This window comes from Nicotiana tabacum, chromosome 10 (genome assembly GCF_000715075.1).
Source record: "Nicotiana tabacum cultivar K326 chromosome 10, ASM71507v2, whole genome shotgun sequence".
NCBI classification, from domain to species: Eukaryota; Viridiplantae; Streptophyta; class Magnoliopsida; order Solanales; family Solanaceae; genus Nicotiana; species Nicotiana tabacum.
This window is the reverse complement of record NC_134089.1, coordinates 72,313,609-72,327,885: the sequence shown is the minus strand read 5'-3', so window position 1 is coordinate 72,327,885 and position 14,277 is coordinate 72,313,609. Positions and strand designations below refer to the sequence as shown.

Genomic DNA, 14,277 nt, shown 5'->3' with positions numbered 1-14,277 from the left:
TCTGATGTTTTACCTTGCTAAATCTTTTCCCAAAATAAGCTTATTTTGTACGTGGACTTGATTGTTTACTTCATGCTTTTACTGCCCCTTATATGGCAATAATCAATCTGTCCCCAAACTGATTTCTTTCCTTAATTAAACCTGCTACTACCCGTTAAACAATGGTTCCTTAATTAAAGGGAATCACTTGTGTTAATTGATTCTGATTATGATTATTTCCATGTTTGTGTTAAGACTTTACTTAGTACCTTATTCTTCACTCATTTTCAAAACTATAAATACCCACCCCCTCTTCTTTCAAATAAACGAACAATTGAGTTCAAGAACACACACTTACACTCAAAACTTTCTCTCTTTTCTCTACTACTACTTGTGCTACTGCTTTGTCTAGCCGGCTGAAAGTCAAGGCTAGACTGTGAAATTTTTGCCTACTTTTCCTTTCTACACTTTGCTTCTCTACTGGTATGTCCTAGTTAATTTTAGCTTCAACAACAACATGTTTCTTTAGCTGTTTCAGTTTCTTTCCTTCTTGCCTACTTCTGTTATGTTTATGCAGTCAAATTACATTACTAGCATACTGTAATATGCTCCCCTCCCCTTTTAAATTAATGTTTCCCTATGTATGTACTCTGTCAGTCACTTGTTATGTGATTTGCTGACTTATGAATCCCAAACCCCCATATCCCCTCTATGTGTTTTGTGTTCTCTGGCTGGTTTATGGGCATGTCGGCATCTGATATTGTTGTACATGACCCAAACCTGACCCTTTCTGAGGTCATATGCTTCATACAATGTATTCCCAAAATCCCTTGACCCCTTTGTGTCACTACTGATTTTGCGTAGTTTGAGTTTTGCTCCTACTGTTTTCAAATCACCCTTACCATTTACTATTTTCAACCCAGGTTTAAATAAGTCTCTATATTCTGCACTTCCACTATATTCTTAGAACCTAGGTTCTGCCCCTCTTGTGTGAGCCTTGCCTTGGGACCCTTGAGCTCCCTCTAAACTTGGACACATAAGGGCTAGCCCTTCCACACTGCACTCATTTCTGTCTGGTTATGCAAACCTGGGTATAAGAACTGCCCGGGGTCCCTTGAGGCCCTTAGTGAACTTTGACACACCCAGGTATGAGAAAGGCTTTGAACATCATTGGCATTTGAGGTAGTTTATTCCATAACTCAGAGAGGAAATCAAGAATCAAACTTCCTATGGTTCTAACTCCTTATTTTGCATTTTTCTTATGTAATTCAGTCATTTTTGTCTGTAATAATTTGTAACAAATATTGAGGGCTGGTTAGTGAAAAGGGACGGGGTGATTATGCATGCTTTAGCTATTAGAAGGGTAGATAACATGCCTATAGGATCTGTTTAATAAATTCTGCATGTTTTACTTCCACAATTAGACACCATGCCTATAGGATCTAAATGGCTATAATCAGACATCATGCCTATAAGATTAAAATCAATATTTTTATAGAAATCATGCCTATAGGAATTTCGTTGCGATCAAATAAATCATGCATGTTTCATTTCACGTTCAACTAGATACCATGCCTATAGGACCAGAATTAGCCTTTAATATTTAGATATCTTGCTTGTAGGAATTAAAATCAACGATAATAGAGATCATGTCTATAGGATCTGAAACCAATTTAGTTAAAAAACTGGTTTGACTCGTACTGTTCTGAATCAGTTTAAACAACCTATTCCTTTTGTTAATGCGGTTTAGAAAGCATGCCTATATTATCCAAATCGCCTGTTTAAAAATTAACCACCGCTTTGTTGCCTTCTTAATCAGTAATAGATATCATGCTTATAGGACATTACCAATACACGCTTAGGAAAGCCTTAGGTAATAATGATAAAATTGAATCTGCCTTTGTTTAATTAGCAACTACTACAACCAGCAGGCCGGCTTGATTCAGACTTCTTATCTGAGTTATATAATAAATTGGTCTTCTTCAACAATTAAAACACCCTGCCTTAGAACTTTAAATTCTGACCCTAACTGTGTTTAAGTCATGTTATTTATGTGCATTGTTTGCGGAGGTATTTATGAGCCTCTTAGTTGTTTATATGTTTCCCTTAATATGCAGTCCTACGTGTTTTGTATGTCGCCTTAGCCTTTTACCTTTAAAACCTAATAGTCAGCCTAAAATCCTTCCTCTTATAGGAATAGTAGTCCTAAATTCCTCCGGGACTAATAGGAACGGGATGAGTAATAGCATGCAATAGAGGTCGAGACCAATTCGTACTTTAATACATTAACGAGGTGGGAAGGATAGATAAGGATATGATGACTGGTGAGCTAATATCACGTCTATCCCCTCTTTTAAGGAGTGTCATACCGGGTATCGCATTGATGTGATCCATATTATAAATAAACCTAGGACCCTCCCCCTCCCCCCTTTCCTTTTATATTCTCAAGTATTTGTAAAATATAACTCCTTTTTTCAAAATTCGCCTTTTAACAATTGTTTTCGAACTCTTATGTGTTTAAACTTAAATCCCCTACTACTTGAGCCTATACTTGTCTGTTTGCTATTTGTACAAAATTCACAAATTTGTCTGGCCGGGAACCACACTAGTGGATCCTGAGAGGTGCCTAACACCTTCCCCTTAGGATAATTTCAAGCTCTTACCCTATCTCTGGTTATCAAACAAACTTAAAAATAAACCATATAGGTGTCCTAACACACCTTAAATCATTAGGTGGCGACTCTTCAAATGCAAACCAAGATCCCAAAAAGAATGAGTTGTCATACCCCAGAAAATGTCATAAACCCAATTTTCCGATACAAAGAGGGAAAAAATGGGCGCGACAAGGGTTCCACTTCTCTAGGAACAGAATTTTCTCCTCTGGGATGATGTCGCAGGTCCTCACTCGAACGAACCGGCTCATCCAACCCCGATCTTTATCCTTGTCGTTGCTAGCAAAGAAGTCCTTGGTCAACCAGCGTTGGAGCTTGATCAACCCTCGAAAAAGCTGAGGCCGATACAATCGGATAAGATGGTTGAGGGTAAACTCTAGCCCCTCGGCCTTGCTGGAGAAGTAACGGAGCATGGTCAGTATGCGCCAAAAAGAAGGGTGGATCTGGCCTAGGGTGACCTGGTACTTCTTGCAGAAGTCGAGGATGATTGGGTCGATGGGACCCAGTATGAAGGGGTAAGTATAGACACTTAGGAACCCCTCCACATAAGTGGTGATACTCTCCTCGGGGGCAGGGATCTGGACCACGACCTCGTCCCCGCACCACAATCTTTCTTCAGGGCCTCGAGGTGTTTCTCCGTTATCGAGCAAATATATCTTGATCCATGCTCACATCGGCCAGGGATCGCGGGAGGATTCTCGACTTTAAAGTTTTTCTTTGTGACATAGGGGCTGGGGACAATCTCATGAAGAGCCGACGCTTTATCACCGGCTGGCCGGGAAGAAGAGGAGGAAGCTATCTCTTTTTGAGGAATAGTTTTGGAAGTTTTCACCAATAATTCAGGTTAGAGGAAGCGAAAAGACGTGGAGTTTGATATTTTTTGGCACTAAAAGGGTTGGAGTAACAGGCAGTGAAAGAGAGAGAGAGAGAGAGAGATAAAGAGAATGAGAGATCAGGGAGGTTTGAAGGTGGAAGCGAAGCTTTTGATTCGAATAAGAAGCCTTGTATTTATAGGCACATAATGACGGTTCAACGACTCTAGTGGCCGACCGCCGCTGGAAAGCATTTAATGTTTTGGGAAAATGAACCGACGGGACGTTTTAGTCACCTTGAGCGATCACATCATGGGGATGACATCATCATCAAGGTCTCCAAAAAACTGAGGTTTAAGTCGTTTCTTTTCATTTCACTCTAAGAAACGCGGGGACTAGCTGTATATGGTCGAAATTAGGTATGTAAGATTTCATAAGCTCGGGGAGTTACTTCAAGAATAAGTTCAAAACGGACTTGGCTCGAGCCCGATGGCGGAGTATGGAACTTGAGGATCGAAGTGCACGATGAAAACCAAGGTCAATTATGATCAACCTCGAGATAATACTGCTATGGTTTAATAACATAAAGAGCAAGATTCCCGCAACGGCCCGAAGATCACGACATAAATTCCGGAATTGATTTGTCCTTGGCGGTTAGACAACTATCCAATGAGATTCCATACTATAATTAGAGGTGTACCTTATTTAGGATTCCCCTATTATATAAAGGGGAGCCGATTCATTTGTAATGCACGATTCATCAACAAGAGAATATACATTCGTCACTTTCTTGCTTATTGTTCATCAAAGTTGCTTTATAATTTACTGTTCTTACTAGCCCACCTCGAGACTATCATAGCTCGAGGTCGAGACTTGGCATACTGGTTTGACTTGCTCCATTCTTCAATTTATATATTTAACTCCTTGTTTATCAATTGGTATTAAATTAAATCTCATATCTTTAAAACCTAGAAATATAAATTTAATTGTTACTCAGATTTTAAGGTAAACAAGGGGGAAATTAGATTTAGAAGAAAGATTTAAATCAGTTCGATTAGATCATTTATGCTCTTTGATATATATCTTTTCTAAGTTCTTGGTTGCGACATTCATGGCCTCTAGTATTTTCTGGGCTTTATCAAACTCTCTCTCTCCCTCCATGGAGTAACGGGTGAAGCGATCATACATGAGAAGAAGGCGATTACCCAAAATTCACGCATTATCTGTTATGAACGCTACTGAAGAAGTGGGCCTAAAGGAGCACCAAAATCAACTTGGGCCTGTCCTATAGATTAGGAAAATGTTCATACATGAGAAGAAGGCGATTACCCAAAATTCACGCTTTTTTGCGTTAAAATAGCATGGTCTAGCCAGTTTTCGGACTGGTCATTCAAAAATATTGAGCGTTTGTCAAGTCAATAAAAAATAGCCACAATTTTGCTGCAACAGAGACCGGTCCAGCATAATATACTGGAGTTCGGTGCACCTGTGTATGAACTTCCAGCATATTATGCTGGATCGATATACTTTGCTGGCTCCAGTATATTATGATGGACCGGTATATTATACTGGAACTCCAGTATATTATACTGGAACTCCAGTATATTATACTGGAGTATTTTTTCGTATTTTGAACAGTGTTTTCGTTTAGATTTATCTTTATATGAAAAGTGGCTAAATTTCGATTACTTTGGAAACTATGGCTATTTTTGATTGAGCACTTGTAAATATGGCTATTTTTGAATTTCTCCCTTTTTGCTCCTTTTCTTCAAAAAAAAAATTTTGTAACAATAAAAAACCTAATATAGTACAAGGGTATTGAGTGTTTGGTTTTAAAATTGTTGCATTTTTTCTTTAAAGAGTGTGAATGGGAAATGAAAGAGGCATCTTCTGGATTGCACCTTTCCATATCACCCTTCCTTTGTCTATAAGCTTGGCCTCAATTTTAGACATAGAAAAATTTGAAAACTTCTCCTCTTTTCTATATTGTTGGATTGTTTTTCCAAATAAACAAAGTGTCAGGTGTGATTTGCTCCGTTCGTTGAGTTCGCCAAAATTTTGTAATTTCGATTGCTAGTATTACAGAATAGTTTTTCCGTTCTATCTTGGGAGGAAGTAATCCATAACCTTTGGCAACAGTGATGAAATTAAATTCCTTAAGGACACACAAACAACTTGTGGGCTCGGAATTATCTTACGATTTATTTATTAAACTAACGTTTCTTTTGTTTGCTTCTCTGATTTTCTGATATTGAACACAATAATACCAACAAAAATACAGGGGTGTCTCCATTTCTAAGTATTAATTAATATAGGGGTAGTTAACGTATTTAACTCTTTTTTTTTCATAACTCCCACATGATAATTACATGAAATACTTGTTACAATTTTGCATTAACAGGCCTTCTCCGCCATATCCAAAAAAAAAAAAAAAAAAAATTGGTGCACCTGCAACTGTAAAATCTTCTTAAAAAAATTAGAAAGAGAGATTTTAAAAGAGAATATTTTGTTTTGCATTGACCTTGGCCCCCATTCTAACTCGAACATGTTCTCATGCAACTGCAACTGTAAAATGTCCCACTTCATTCATTTTTAATCCATTTCAGTAGTATTACATTATCTACTAAATGAAATGTCAGTAATGACATGGTTCACCATTTTGGCAGGTAAAGTTTGGTGTAGCAACCACAACTTTTCACAACGTGTTGACCAAATCACCAAAACAAAAAAGTAAACCCATAAAGTGGATAGGGAACTATTTAAATGAGAACAACAAAGAAAAAGATCATTCGTTGATTGTGAATTTCAATTTTGCATTGTTCTCCATTAAGTTACATTTATTAGATTGATAGGCATTACACTTGATCATTCAGTTCAGTTTCCTATAAAAGCAATTTCTCAATAAGTAGTAGGCATTAAGCTTTCAAGAGAATAGGCATAGATACACATATCTATGTAAAAATTGCAGAACCCAACGATTAGGACAAGTCTACTACGTACGACCATCTCCAAGGCTACTCCATTTCTTGCACCAAATTTGGAAATGGTATTTTTTTTGCTCCAATGCAACACTAATTCTTGCACTATTATAGAGCATGACACTATTATCACTCTAAATTTGGTTTAATATTATTTTATTCAATCTTTTTATTTTGTGGACTTTTAATTTATCATATATTGTGTATATAATTAATATTTATATTAAGATCTTTATAATTTTAATTTTATATCTTATTTTTTGATATATTAATTTTTGTATATATTATATTTATATAAAATTATAAGTTAATTTTATTATTATTATAATTGTATAAAAAGAAATTTAACCATTATTTAATCGAGCATTTATGGGAGAATAGAGGCGAAAGTTAAATATTTATGTGGTACTTAAATTAAATTTGACTATGATGTAATATTTATTTAATTATCTTTATCAATGATTTCACTTTTAGTTAATTTATCCTTTAAAATAATTTTGTAATAAATGATTATATAAGTGGTGAATGTGAATTATATATAATTAATATGGAAAAAAGAAAAAAGATAGTATTAATTTGAAGGAAATAAAAAATGAAAAGTAAATAGAAGATAATAATATAATATAGAAGAGAGAGAAGATTTGGTGTAAAAAATGGTGTAATGGTTGGAGTAAATTTGGTGTTACACCATTTTAGTGTGAAATTTGGTGCAAGAAATGGTGTTAGCCTTGGAGATGGCCTACTTTTGTTGCCATAAACTGTCATAAATATTCATTGACGAGTCTGTTCATATGTTCCTCAAGGCAAAATATGGTAAAAGGCTGAAGCTAGGACCACCTTCAGCAATCAAAATTGGCATTGGATCAGTTTCTGAAAAGGCAAAGGAGCAACTAGCACAAGTTCTTAAATAAAACAGTGTTTTACAGTACAATAACCAAATGATCCTCTACATCACTTAAATGTAGAGAGAAGATACGGCTATTTTAGTGACTCTGCCCACAAAGCTTAATATAACCAAAAAAATCAACTATACTTTTTTTTTTCATCTCTACTAGCTAGGATTTGAACTATGATATTTAAGGTTTGTGCTCATTTTATTAAGTCACACCTCAATGACACTGGGTTAGTTTCTGAAAGAAATAAATTGCACAAGTTCTTAAATTGAACAGTGTTTTACTCGAACAACCAAATGATCCATCCACTTGGCCCTTGGAAAACTAAACTTTCAAAAAGATTCAGAGAGCGGTTTTGAGAAAAATTATTGTTAAATGACTTTTTGGGCGGAAAAGGGTTAAAAATGCACCTAAACTATTGAAAAAGATTTAAAAGTACCCTTCATCCATCTATTAGGCTAAAAATATCCATCCATCCACTTTTTTGGTTCACGTATGTCCTTTGACCGTTAGGTCAATGCTGAATTAAAAATAATTATTATTCTTTTAGTAAAACTTAAAAAAAAAATTGCAAAATATTTTCGTTTTTTAAACAAATGCACCAGTAGTCCACTAATTTAATAAAGTCTTCTTTTTATTTTTTCGAATTTCTACAAAAAACAATTCAATTTTTGCAAAAAAATATATTTTTTTCAGTTTTTTAAAGCATTTTTTTTTGTAAAATTGAATTTATTTTTGTAAAAACTGAAAAAAATTGTTAACAAAATATTTTCGCTTTTTTAAAACTGGAAAATAATTTCAACAAAATATTTTCGTTTTTGAAAAAAAAAATCAGTTTTTTTAAAGCACTAAAAAAATGGAAAAACAAATTTGTAAAAACTGATTTTTTTTTGTAAAAACTGAAAAAAATATTTTCGTTTTTTAAAAACTGAAATTTTTTTAAAAAAAAACTTAAAAAAATGAAAATTGGGGTCGGGTCGTGGGTTTTTTTTAAAACGGGTCGGGTAAAAAATGGTTCATTTTAATCTAGTGTTGTCACGTGCCATTTAAATAATAATTATTATTTTTAAATCAGCATTGACATAATAGTCAAAGGGCATAATTGAACCAAAAAGATGAATGAAAGGGTATTTTTAGCTCAATAAATGGGTGAAGGGTATTTTAAAACTTTTTCCAATAGTCCGGGACATTTTTTAACCCTTTTCCGCTTCTTGTGCGGACCTATCTGGAACAGCTTAGTTTGATTTGTAAAGTAACTCAACTTTTAAAAACAAGGGCACGTATGTTTAAATTTATGGGAAACTTCTCCAAGAAACAAACAAATACTATTATATGGTTTGAAACCAAACAAAAATCTTGTCTGAAAAGTAATAACAACTCAAAACATGAGGTTTCTCGCAAAACATAACTATACTGCGAAAACTAACCTTCCAAAACTTTAAATCTAAATCAAATCAAATCCAAAGGCGACCAGAAGCTGTATTTTCAAAAGTTTAAAAAAGGGCCTGTGTAGGCATAAGTAGGAGCATTATTATAATACACAGATTTGAAAGGAGTCATATTACAATTGTCAGATGAAGACACCAAAAGACAGGTCCCTTTGGCCTTTGCCAAAGAATTATTGGCAAAGACAAAAGTTAACAAACAGCCATATGCTAGTTCAATTTATACATAATACTATCTAAGGAACAAACTACTATATATAGACCATGTTATATCAATTGGTCCAATTTTTCTAGCTCATCTCACGAGAGAAGAGGCTTTGCTATTCCTCTTTGCTTGTTATATGCATGGATAGCTCTGACCAGTTTGCTGAACCTCCTGCCTATTTCTACCACCTGCTTGCTCATACATAAATATCAATCAGAATTTCACCCTATAAAAAAAAACCACCATAGACATCATGAAATTAACATCTAATTTGTGATAAACAGCCATTCATCAACGAACTTAACTATATCTAGCTTAGGAGTCCAATTCTTCATAGTCCTCATTATCATAAAAGAAGTATGACCGTAAACCCGAAAAGTGATAAAAATGAAGAAAAAAAAATAGAGCTGATGAGTAGTTCAACTGAATTCATTGAGTAAAATGGTTGAGTACACAGATAAAAAGTCAAATGGCTAAAAGATACAGCTTTACTTGTAAAAGAAAAACATAGCAATTCTGCTCCAAATTCCTAATTAAAGGGTAGCGCACCCTACAATTTTTTTAGATTTATTTTTAAAATGATGCCAACTTTATCACAGCTCAATTATTCAACTCTGTACCAGGTAATATTGGCCATCAAATTTTAGCAGTATATACATTGAGAGTGTTGTAATGATAGATAATCAAGAATTGGCAAAGGGGGCCTGAGACTGCAGGGGATTTGGGACCTAGCATTCAAGTAGATAGGCAAAGAATGTCACAAATCCTCCCCTTAAACAAAACTGCCAAAGTAATTTTTAACAGAAACTACAATCAAACAAATAGTATTTCCAGAATGACCTAAAGATCTATCCCTCATTCAACTGCAACAAGGGGGAGGGAGAAGGAAATTGTAATTAATCCACTGTTCTAAGCTTTGTTTCCCAAAATTTGACATCACAATGAACTGCAATATATAAATCAAAAGATATATTTTCCCCCCATGTCAGTTGCTATTCCCAAAAGACAACTATTTTCAACCTTTTCCTTTGAAAAAGTGTAAAGATGAACAAAGAAAAGATGAAACCTGACTCAGCTAAGAATAAATAGGTCATGAAAATTTATAAAGTCACACAAGTACTATGGCCTTCGTACTCACTTTACCTGTATAACGTGATGTAAAGTAGTATGCGAAACATCAAATTTTTGCTTCACGAAATTAGCACTATAGAAAGATCAGGAAAATAACTTCCTGTTTTGAAATTGGATAGAAGTGCAGAGAGGCTAAAATTTCTGCGTTAAGGGGAATAGTGACAAATAATAGTACTTTTCAATTCTCCCACAAGAGAGAATATTAGCAGGTTTAAATAAATAAATAAATTTGTTTCTTTCCTCTTCTTCTTGTCAAACTAAAAAAGGAATATGGAGAATTATACAATTATTCAGTTTCCTTCCCCCTTTCTTTCCATAGTATATGCATGGGTCCCAAAAAACATGTTGATATCAATCGAGTTAAACAGAGTATCATTCAGAAATGGATTAGTTTCCCTTTTCCAATTCACCAAAAAGGTGTAGGGCCGAAAAATTCAAAATTAAATGGGTAATGGGCGGGTATGAACTACGACCACTACCCCCCTCCCCCTTCTTTCCTTTAAGATTTAAGAGGCAGGCCAAAACCACTTGTATCTACTCCATGACCCAGTGTTCCATCAACTTGTTATTCGTAGTGTTCGGATTAGCTTGCGCACATTACAACTAATTTTATGGGGTACCTATTATCTCCCACCAGCAACATGTACCAAGTAACTCTATTCACCAAGATAGGACGAATTACTTAGTATTTTTTTGTCTCTGATAACTCTATTCCCCAAGGCTTGAACGTATAAGAAAAATCACTTGATATTTTTTGTCTCCAATAAGGATTTAACCTCAAACCTCATGATTCCACCAACCCACTTTATTGACCATAAGGTCACACCCTAGATAATCGAGTAATTTTATCTACCAAAACTTATGCATGTGAAAAGAACCACATCTTTGAGGACTAGTAGTTGCCTTTCTTCATCTTCTAATTTTATACTAGTACTATTATGTATAAGCGACGTCTACTGCCTCTTTTTTCTCCTTAACAGATTTAATGCTGGACCATACCTTAATAAATAAGCAGGCTGTTTTCTGTTATTGGATAAATTAGTTTTAACATCATTAAAAACACCCATTTTCTTTTCTTCACTTAAGAGGTATTTTCTCAACACAAGTTCAAGATTTACATCTTAAATACTACTACTCCATATGTATTTGGTATCATCTAATATCCATCTCGGTCAAGCACAACACTCGCACATCCTCAGTCACACACCATTCATACTTAGTATACCCCAAATGGCAATGCAAATAACCCACCCAACAACCAACCTAACACTCACTTACCACCATCATCTTGCAAAAAAGGCAAAACAGATCACAAGGAACCCATAAACATACAAGAATTAATTTTTGCACTTATGTCAAAACTCAAAATAACCATTCTAGCTCACTGTCTTATATAACTTGGGTGACAAAAGTTTTATTTGTTCCTTTTTAAATAACATATCTAGTCAAACAAATTGAAGTAGTAGCATTTTGCATGTGATGTCACTCGCTCACTGATTTCGTCTATCTCATTCACGTTGAATGAATGAATTTCAAGTTAACCATACAATGAAATTAACAGTAGGATATAATAGAATAATGTTCTAGAATAAGAGTGGTCAAAAGCAAATTAGATTAATTAACTCAATGATATGATTGACTTACCACCTTGTCTCTTTCTAGCATGAGGATGATTACGATAATCGTTGATGTTAGTGGGTACTCTCGGAAGGAAAACACCTGTTCCACCACAAGTAGAACTACCTCCTCCTCCGTTACCATATCCACTTCCCACAAATGGCAAAAACCGGCTTCCCATGAACCGGTTTTCATTTATTCTCAGGTTACGCATTCTCATGAACCGGTTCTCTTGCATCTGCAAAACCCTACTTCTTGCTTCAATCAACCTCTCAACCTATCAATATATGCATGAACTACCGTTTTTTAAGAAAAATATATCCAGAAATAATACGCAATTATTTCAAGTTTCAACTCTACCTGGGGTTGAACCGGTGTATAAAACTGGTACGGATAAACCGGGGGTGGAACACCGATCTGAAGCAGCTCTTCCCCTCTATTTCGTTCAACACAGCCAGAAAGTGAACAATCCGTACAGCTGTACCTCTCTGCCGGTCTGAACCGCTGAACATTACAAACAATGAAGAAATATTTAAAAACATAGTAAAAGCAACAAAAATAGAGCTCCCATGAACAGTAAAAATGGAAACACATAAATAAAATATGGAAGACTCTTTATAACATAAAATAAAAGTAAAAAATGCCGCAGGAAAAAAAAGGTACCTCAGAAATGGGAAATGATTTTGGAACAGAGTGGGGTTGGTGGTTACGTTGATGAAGAAGAGAAAAAGCAGCGAAGCGTTGAATGATATTATCATTATCAGTTTCTTGTTGTTCATCCATTAAAGAGAGATGATCATTGTGATGAATACAAGAGTAATAACAGCAGCAAGTACAAGTATTGGGGTGGTTGTTTTTGAACTTAAACTTGGGAGAAGGAAATGTAACTGAAACTTCTTCTACAGGGAAAATATCAGACGGTAGCCATAACATTCCATCATCCAGATTTTCAGAAGAATCCTCCATTTTCTTCAAAATCAGAGTAGAGACCAGAGTATGTATCTCTTGAAATTTGAGAGAGAGAGAGAGAGGTGTTTTCAAATTGACGTTACGAATTCTTTTTCGTCTGCTTAAAGAAGAGAGAGAAGAAAAGAGAAGTGGGTTGGGTCACGTGACCAGATGATTAGGGAAAAATGGGGCACGACCCAATAACTGGAAGCGTAGTGATAGGGACGGGGTCAGTGGTCACTACCATTTTTGGGTTTCTTCTCAACTTCGTAGAGCAGCGTGACTTCTCCATTGGGAAGTTGACACGTGACAGCTCGGGGAGTTGCTGTAAATTGTTTTGGTTAATTTCGCTTTCACCCCTTTTAAGTTTTACAAAACTTGGGTAAAGTAATAGTACTTTTTTTCATTTTTTTGACAGAAGGGTAACGTTTTTTGCAAAACCATTCTTTTTTCTAACCAAAGGTCACTAAAAAAACTTTTTTCATTTTTAGATAAACTAAAAAATTATTCTACAGGTGTTATTTAATTTTTACAAAGCTGAAAAACTTATAGTACTATATTTTGGTGTTTGGTTGAAAAACTTTTCTAAATGGCTGAAAAAAGATATTCAAAAACAAATCTTTAAAAAGAACGCCTTAATAAAAGTTGAGAGGAAACTATGAGGTCGTTTGGTAGAGTGTGTTAGAGAAAATAATGCATACATTAGCTTTGTGTATTAGTAATGTTTTGTTTGATACACATTTTTAATCTATGTATAACTAATACAAGCTTTAGTTATACACTCTATTTGGTATTATCCTATGTATAGTTAATGCATAGAAAACCATGGCATTAGTTATACAAAGGCTATTAATGCATGCATTATCATGGTTAAAGACAAAATTATCCTTAAAGTCCCTTAAGTTAAAGAATATGGAGGGTATTTTTGTAAATAATTAAATTTCTTAAAAATTATGCAATGTATTTTAATTTTTAACACACCACGCCAAACAATGCATAAAAAAATTCTCTGTATAACTAATGCTTGCATTATTAACCCATGCATTACTAACCCCTGCATTACTAATGCACCTTATTTAGTATTATTTTTATACGCCCTACCAAACGACCCCCATGAGTTATGGAGGATTGCTTTACGAAACCAAATGACTCTTTTTTCTCGAAGAATATGTACGTGTAATACTTTCTTTACTTTCTGTTAGTATTATGAAGTATCGAGTGTTATTTGTATATTATGTCTCTTTATAATTTATAATTTAAGAAAATATTTTTTTGTGATCTCTTATGTGTAAAAGACAGATTTCTTACGTATAAAAGTAAACCTCTGAGACATAAAAACTCATATTAAGCAAAACCAACACAAAATAATGATTTTGAGCCCTTTATTATTATTATTTCTTTTATTCTACTTTATGTGATTATATCCCATGTAACTTTAATGACATAATTTTAAAGTCACACAAAATGTTATAATATATTTAAGACCATAAATTTCAATATTTTATACCAACAAAAATATCATGACATGTTTAAATCATAATTATCAAAAGTACTTTATTTTTTGGTTAAATTTTCATGTCCAATCAAATAGTTTCAC

At 34.4% G+C, this 14,277-nt stretch overlaps 1 protein-coding gene across 4 annotated transcripts; it reads right to left on the bottom strand.

The window, feature by feature from the left end:
* Positions 1 to 8,842: 8,842 nt before the first annotated feature.
* Positions 8,843 to 12,857, bottom strand: LOC107788796 (uncharacterized). Of its 4 annotated transcripts, none has more exons than XM_016610510.2 (4): positions 12,396 to 12,857; positions 12,093 to 12,236; positions 11,760 to 11,970; positions 8,843 to 9,172 (listed from the first exon to the last, which is right to left on the bottom strand). In XM_016610510.2, exons 1-4 carry the CDS (start codon positions 12,696 to 12,698, stop codon positions 9,117 to 9,119), a joined length of 714 nt encoding a protein of 237 aa, XP_016465996.1. In that variant the 5' UTR covers positions 12,699 to 12,857; the 3' UTR covers positions 8,843 to 9,116. The 4 variants fall into 4 exon arrangements, with proteins under 4 accessions (XP_016465996.1, XP_016465995.1, XP_075079080.1 ...); XM_016610509.2 differs by having other exon boundaries at positions 11,763 to 12,009; positions 12,396 to 12,855; XM_075222979.1 differs by having other exon boundaries at positions 8,843 to 9,210; positions 11,760 to 12,009; positions 12,396 to 12,854.
* Between the last annotated feature and the right edge of the window lie 1,420 nt (positions 12,858 to 14,277).